The 8,047-nt window shown below is 36.9% G+C and overlaps 1 protein-coding gene across 1 annotated transcript; it reads left to right on the top strand.

Moving 5' to 3' along the window:
* The first annotated feature begins 4,147 nt into the window (after positions 1–4,147).
* On the top strand, positions 4,148–6,496 carry LOC113359805. The gene is made up of 5 exons (XM_026603383.1): positions 4,148–5,008; positions 5,310–5,342; positions 5,495–5,983; positions 6,077–6,299; positions 6,411–6,496. The coding sequence occupies exons 1-5, from the start codon at positions 4,148–4,150 to the stop codon at positions 6,494–6,496; spliced, it is 1,692 nt and encodes a 563-aa protein (XP_026459168.1).
* The last annotated feature ends 1,551 nt before the right edge of the window (positions 6,497–8,047 follow it).

Below are 8,047 nucleotides of genomic sequence, written 5' to 3'. Positions count from 1 at the left end.
CATTCAGGAAGACGGTGTGGGGCTAGGGCTATACATGAACGTCAGCAAAACTGGGTTATATTGACCTTCTCCTGACAATAGAAGCTTTGAGTTGTTTCCTTCTCACATTAGCAGACCACCAAATTGGGCGGTCCAGTAAGCACTAACTCTGGTTATTGTATGGATATGGTTCACAAAAGAGTTCAGAAAACTGTCCGCTTGATGGAGGCTGTAAGCAAATTAGAGGATCCTCAATGCGAATTGTTGCTACTTAGGAACTGTACTGGAGTCTCAAGACTGTACTTCACCTTGAGAACTACCATGCCCGGTTTTATGGACTCGGCTACAAACACCTTTGATACTCATCTTTTCCAGTTTTTGCGTCGATTAATCACGGGTGATGGTTCGGGTTATGGGCTTCTACAACATAGGCTTGTTACTCTTCCCCTCAAGTATGGTGGTTAGGGTACATATTCTATGTCTGACACACGCACCTACTGTTACCTTGCTTCCTGCGTCCAGACATTTGTCTTGCAGAGGTCCATTTTGAGACATTCAGGTATTGACCTAGTTGGTTCTTGCTTTACTAATGCCTTACATGACTTTAACTCAGCTTGTAGTGCCTCCATTCCTTTACCCGGTTTAGAAGATGTTGCACCTGTCCACTCTATGAGTTCCCTCATAACTATTTACTTTGATATTGTGGTTAGTCCGATGCCTACCAGCTTCCAGATGACAAACCGTGATAAGGCATTGTGGCAACGCAATCGAGACCAACATGCTCAAGATTTCCTATTGGCAATACCCATTGATGGATTGGGCAAAAAATTGGTCCGAGACACTTCAGTGCAATCCTCGAGTATAGGCTTGGTATTCCTTTATTTGAAGAGGATGGGATTTGCCCTAGTTGCTCGTCTGCGATGGACAAATTTGGTGATCACGCCGTGCACTGCAAAAATGATATGGGCTTGAAGTTTAGACATGACCTCCTTCGTGATACCTTTGCGGATATATGCTATCGGTTTGGTGTTCCGGCACGGAAAGAAGTTGATCTTGGACTTATCTCTGACAATGGCTCTGGTCTTATTCCGGCGGACATAATGGTTTATAATTGGGACAATGGTCGTGATATTTGCCTAGATGTCACTGTTGTTTCCCCCTTCACAGGGAATGGTTTTCGCTTCTTTGTGCCCGATCAAGCCATTGACAAAGCTGTCTCCCTCAAGCGTAAGAAGTATCTGGAAAAGTGTAACACTCAGGGTTTCGGTTTTGGCACCTTAGCTTTCACCACTTTGGGTGGACTGGGTGACGAGACTATCGACTTTCTTAAGAGATTGCGTAATTTCTCGGCTAGTCATGATGCTAATGTTAGAGTTGGAAATTTTCTTTTCCATAGAATAGGGGTGGCTCTTCAGAGAGGGGTTGGCACACAACTTGTATCTCGTGTGCCTACAAATTTCTTGAAAGAACCTGTCATGGAGTGATGTTTCTCATTTTAAAGGTAAAAATTAAATAAAATTAATTTTTTGATTTAAAAAAAAATTGTTAAATTTTTTTATTTTCGAATCCAAGTTCGGAAGACAAGTGATATGTCGAGCCTAAACATACGTAGATTCGGCTGATAATATGTTAGCCGAACTTGTGTTTTGTGAAAACATACCTAGGTTCGGCAGATTCGATAAAAAAAATAGGACATCCGAATTTAATATTATTCTTCACAAAGTGAAGTTCGGCTAACATCTTCGTGTTTAACTATCAGCCGAAATGTTCATCGACACTTTCAGGATGAAAAAATAAAAAGAAGTTCGACTGATAATTTTGATTTTATTGATGGCCGAACTTTGCTCTATGATTGTCGTAAAAAAATTTTCCATGCAATAAGAAAAAAAATTTAAAAATTTTCAAAAAAAAAATATCCTGAAGGAACCTGACTTTGATTGAGTTGTAACACGTCTATTAATATGGATTCTATGCAATTCTGGAAAAAAAAAATTCAAAAAAAAAGTTATGAAAAAAAATTTAAATTATAAGAAAAAATAAACTAAGAAAGTTAATATTAAAAATTAATTAATTAACCAAGGGTATTTAAGTAACTTAACCACTTATTAGACACCCCTTATCACCCCACACTAGTTAGGGTCATCCATATGTATGCCGCTAAATTTCAATGTATTCCCCAAATGAGGGTTCTTTTTTCACAAAATTGGTCAAAAAGACCAAAACAAACAATTCCTGGGTGAAATGGATTGCTAGCTTTTTATACTGTTTATATAGACAAAAATCAGAAATATACTGTTCAATTAGCCAATTTGGATATTTCACACAGAAAAAATAAAATAAAAATAATATGTTTTACCTAAAATACCCTGACCTTTTAAACCCCTTTTTTCAAACAGTATTCTTCCCTTCTTGAAGAAACAAAACAGCAGCTTCGTCCCTTCTAAGCTCTGAGCAATTTTCGAATCAGATATTCGTCCCTTTTCTTCAGAGCGATTTTCGTTTCCCTTTCAGATCTGCAAGCTCAATACATGGTGATCCATGATTGTTGAATCGAAGTTTAGAATACCCTACTTTCAAATCATCTAATAGCATCGAATCGGTAAGTTTGAAGTTTCAATTGATATAATTTTGATTTGGTTTTTGTCCAATTGAAGTTTCTTTGTCGATTTTGAAGTTTCTCTGTCAATTTTTATTATGTGATTTTTGTTAATTTTTTATTTTAGTTGTTGATTTTGATTATCCAGGGTTTAGTTTGTGCTTCTAAACGCGATGATATTATTTTGGTGTGTCTCGAATCATGTTTTCTAGGATTTAGTAATATACACAGATGCAAACCAATTTTGGGTTTAGGTTATTATTAGGATTTCTCTTTTGTTTTCTCGGCAGGTTTCTTGATGGGATAACTTTGAGAGAAGATCAAGTGATTTAATTTTCCTAAAATTGTTAAATAATCTCCACAGTATTTCTTGTAATTTGTAAATATTTCAGAATAGGTTCTTGGCCTAGAGATTCTAACAGAATATTGAGCTACATCATATATAGCTATAGCTTGGATTGGGGGTGTCAGACTTGGTATCTTGCGCATTTCTTTGGTATTCGCATTCTGTTCAGGCAACTGCAATTTGTGGTGTCATTTTTATTTTCTTTTCAATAGTACCATCCATAGCTATAGATAGTGTCAGGTCTTGCTATTGTATCCGTAAGAATCGGTCTTGTTATCGAATTCAGTGTTTACTGCTCTCCATTTTTAAATGTTATCTCGGATTCTGATTCACTATTAGGTAAGTTATGCAATCATGATAACTTGGTTGAGTGTTAGAGGCTTAAGGGAAATAGAACTTTGCTAGTAATCTGTCAAGAAAAACCCTGCTGAAGGAGAAAGTACTATATGGAACTGTTTAGATCATTACTCGTAGAAGCTCACTTGATTGGTTCCTTCTGCACTAATCTGAAGGTAGTCGTAGAAGTAAATAGTATCTGATGACATATTCTTTGGTGGTACTAGCTTACTGTAATCCTACAATTCTTGGTGGTACTAGCTTACTGTAATCCTACAATTCTACGGAACTCGGCACGATGTCTGGAATCCTCGAATAAACTATTATAACCAGTAGTGAGTGCACCTGATTGTGAAGGCTAGGCTAGTTGATTTAATTTCCATCTTTTAAAAAGGATGAAACTAGATTCATCATTTATTTTTAGTCAACCTGTTTGTTTAATTTGTTTTTGTCTTTTTTTTTATCAATTGAATACATCCAGATTCATAACTGTTGTTTATATATTCCTTTGTGGATGAATCGTCATTTTCTCTGTGTGGTTATCCGGGGGTACCGATGCATGTACATACCATGTTAATGTGAAGTCAACAGTTGATGAGTTGAAGTCGCATGTTTGTTCTTATTGGAATAACATTTCACCGGACTCAATTCAGTTTGTATTTGACTACGAGGGAAGAAGCAATGTTGTTGACAGTGATGTGAAGCTCGGGTCTTTCTTATCATTGTGTATTGTTAAGGAGTTGTCTTTGTTGGAGCTTAGTTTATTTGAACGTGTTCCTTTTTCGTGCTCCTGATTTTGTTCGTGAACCTACTATGAGTGAGTTTTTTTAGCACCAGACCCTGGCAGAGATCAGTTGGTTATTCCTCGTCATCTTTCGAGCAGCAATATAATGAGCGAGTTTCGTTTAGCCCCAGACCCTAGCAGAGATCAGTTGGTTATTCCTCGTCATCTTCCGAGCAGGAGTAAAGTTACTCGTACACCTACAATGACGGAGTTGCTTTTAGGTAAAGGCAATAGCTCAGATCAGTCACCTATTCCTTCCTCTCAAGAGCTTGCTTCGTCTCAAGATATCCCCATGTCTCAAGAACGTGCATTCAATGGAAGGTTGGCAGTTAAAAGATCTTGCAAGGCGGCTGAATGGGAGTTTATTATAAAATGTGTTGGTCAAGATTTTTATGGAGGACGAGATGAAGCTCGTCTTGTTGTTGAGAAATATAACCAGTTTTTTGGTCGCAAAGTCAGAGTCGTCAAGAGCAATCCAGAACGGTATACGGTGGAATATTTTTGCAAGGAGAAATTTACTTGCGAATGGATGTTCCATGCAGCTCCGAAGACTTCCAATATGAAGGGTCATTTATTCCTCAAGACCTATAACGGGGAACATACATGTTGTGCTGGTTATAGTGACGGAACAAAGGTTGATCCGGTTACGCGCGAACTTGTCAAGAGCTTGATATTTGACCAGATCGAACAAAATCCCAACAAGAAAGTCAGGGATATTGTTAGAGAATTCAAAAGTGATTATGGGTTAGAATTGAGCTACGATCAGGTGCATGCCGAGAAAGAATTATGTTTGAAGGAATTGTATGGCGAGGACACTAAATCATACACCGACTTGGTTTGGTGGTGTGAAGCCGTGAAGAAACACGATCCAGGTAGTGGGGATGATTTAGTTATTGAAGAGGGCCAGTTTAAGAGTTTGTTCTTAGCCTTCGATGCTTGCATCTCAGGTTTCGAATATTGTCGCCCGGTATTGTTCTTGGATGCAATTTCCTAAATGGAAAATTTAGGGGTTGTCTTATGGCGGCTACCGGGAAGAATGCGAATAACGGTACGTCTTCTATTTTTTAGATTTCATTTTTGATGTCAGATTATAAATTTGAAAGAAATTCAGATTTTTTTTTTTATGTCAGATTATCACTAGATGAAACCAGTTTCATCCTTAATTGGTGAAGTCATACTAGAGAATGAAACTGGTTTCATTCTGTATAATAGCAGTTTCAGTCAGTTTAATATGATTTTTTCTTTTTGTGTTTGTTTTGTTTCTGTAGGAATATTTCCTCTGGCATACGGTATCGTATCAGGTGAAACTATTGAGAATTGACATTGGTTCTTGGAGAAACTAAAAACTATCTTGGGTCCTCGTGTACTAACTATCATTTCGGATCGCCATGAGGGTTTGATACAAGGGATTCGTGATGTTTTTCCAACTTTCCATCATGGTTGGTGTTACCAGCATTTGAAGAATAATGTCCGCGGTAAGACCAACAGGAAAAAGGGAGAGCATGGTGCTGCGATAGATTTGTTCAAACAATGTTTGTATTCATCAATGCATGAAGGCTTTCATCAAGGTATGCAAAAGTTGAAGGATATGGGATGTGATGGTCTTCACAAATTCTTGAGTGACCTTAAAGTGGAATGTTGGTCCAATGCACATTGTCTGGGATGTCGTTATGGCGACATGTGTTCAAACATTGCAGAGTCGTTCAACTCTTGGATTAAAGAAGCAAAAGGTATGCCTATTGAAACACTTGTTAACTGGATTAGACTTAAAATTATGGATCAGATGAGTAAAAGGAAGTTTAAGGGGGCGACGTATAAAGGATTCATTTGTCCCAGGATAGAGAAAAAAGTGACGGCTTCCATTCGTGCTGGTGTCCACTGGAGAATAACCAAGTCTGGTGACATGGAGTGCGAAGTTTTTGATGGAAAGCACACACATGCTGTTAATATTGCGAAGTTTCAATGCAGCTGTAGGGTTTAGTTTACTGAGAAGTTCCCTTGTGATCACGCTATTGCGTGTATGCATTCATATAAGATCAATGTTTACGAGTACATTAATCCGTATTTCAGCATTGCTAGCTTCCGTGCTTCGTATGATTGTCCTATCAAGCCCATTCCCGATTACGACAAGCCTATTGATGTTGCTACTGGAAATCTCGTGAATCCACCAACTGTCCTAGGAAAAAAACCTGGTAGGCCGAAGAAGAAGCGGATTCCTAACACTGGTAGCGCAAGTTTCAAGAGACCAATTACGTGCGGTAACTTCCATACTCAGGCACATCATAACAAGACGACGTGTCCTCATCCTCCTACGAAAAAGCAATGTTAAGAACCTGCTTAAGAACATCTCCATCCTTCATTCTGTGCAGCCTCTTGTTGCACATTTAAGAACCTGCCATACTATGATTTCTTTATTAGTTTATTCTTCTCTGCAGCTTCTTGTTGCACATTTTAAGATTCATTTGCCTGGAATTATATTTTTGCAACTAGTATTCACCTTGAATTGTTTATTTTCTTCATAAAAACATATTTCTCTTCATTTTTATAGTATATATATATATATATATATATATATATATATATATATATATATATATATATATATATATATATATCTTATAGTCTTCTGTTGGTTTTTTAATTGTACATTCTTTTCAGTTTTCATTGTAAAATTTGAATGTTTGTGAAGATTCAAATTTAATTGTACAGGATGCCCATTCTGGAAAAAAATGAGATTTTTGGCCAGGGTGAAACTGGTTTCATCTTTCACATTCTGACAAAAAAAATATTTTTTTCAACCTGCACACTCTGAAATTCATACAGGCTAGGATGTAACCAGTTTCATCCTAGCCTGGTTACATTCTGAAAAATAAAAATAGTTTTATACATGCTAGGATGTAACGAGTTTCATCCTAGCCTGGTTCCGACAAAAAAAAAATATTTTCAACCTGCAACTCTGAGAATATTCTGACAAAAAATATAATCATATCTGGTTTCATCCTGCATATTCCATCACAACATTATATTCAAACTATCAGAAAATTGAAATGCAGGCAATTTTCAGAAAAGAAATTCATATTTAATTAACCTTCAAATTCATAAATGTATGCAAAGACAGAGTGTTCAACAACAACAAAAAAAGAAGTACTTCCAAATCAACTACATTGACAAATTTATTCAAAACAACCACATTGATCTTTCCAGCAACTATTCTCATCACTGAGGATTTCATATGCGAGATTGATTCGTCTTGCGCTCATCTCCTCTCCTACAGTATCCTTGTCTTTAAAGGAGTAATCGTTTGTCATTCCCATTCCATGAAGTAGATAACATACACTAAAGAATCGGGACTGCAAGAGAAATAAATATATAATGTCAGTTTACCAATCTAGAAAAAAAATATAATGTCGGTTCAAACTTCGTTTCAGTTTCAGTTTGTATGTTATAATTTCAATTCAAAGAGTTAAGGACCTACCTTTCGACCTGTTGTGGACAATCTAATTTCACGACGACATCAATGTCATCCACACTAGTACTTTTAAGCTGAACGCTAAGAAGCTGACTAACTCTTTGCGCCATTATTTTAACATCCTCTAAATAGTTTGAAGAACCTAGGAGAGGATTGTAGTGTTTCCAAGTTCTGCCATGGATGTCAAAGTGAAGCAATGTGAAATGTTCTTTATCGTTCAATTTGATTGTCATTGGTATGAACAAGTGTTGCGTTTCGACATCAATATTCTCCAGTTCAGCAACTATCATCTCTGTAGCCTTCAGTTCATTTCCCGTAATGATATCAAGCTAAAAATAAATTGCACAACTTAGTTCATTCATTCTAAAATGAAGGTTCAAACGTTTTTATATCAGTTTTTACCCATGCAAGCCGCTCTAAGAAGTATACTTACCCATGCAAGCACGCTGACAAAGATCAACTTGAAGTATCCTTTGGTATCACCACCGGATTGAAACATTTGTTTCCATTTACTGATTCTGAACTCCAAAATAGGGT

The sequence above is a fragment of the Papaver somniferum genome, chromosome 3, assembly GCF_003573695.1.
Source record: "Papaver somniferum cultivar HN1 chromosome 3, ASM357369v1, whole genome shotgun sequence".
Lineage (NCBI taxonomy): Eukaryota > Viridiplantae > Streptophyta > Magnoliopsida > Ranunculales > Papaveraceae > Papaver > Papaver somniferum.
This window is presented reverse-complemented; position numbering and strand designations above follow the sequence as displayed.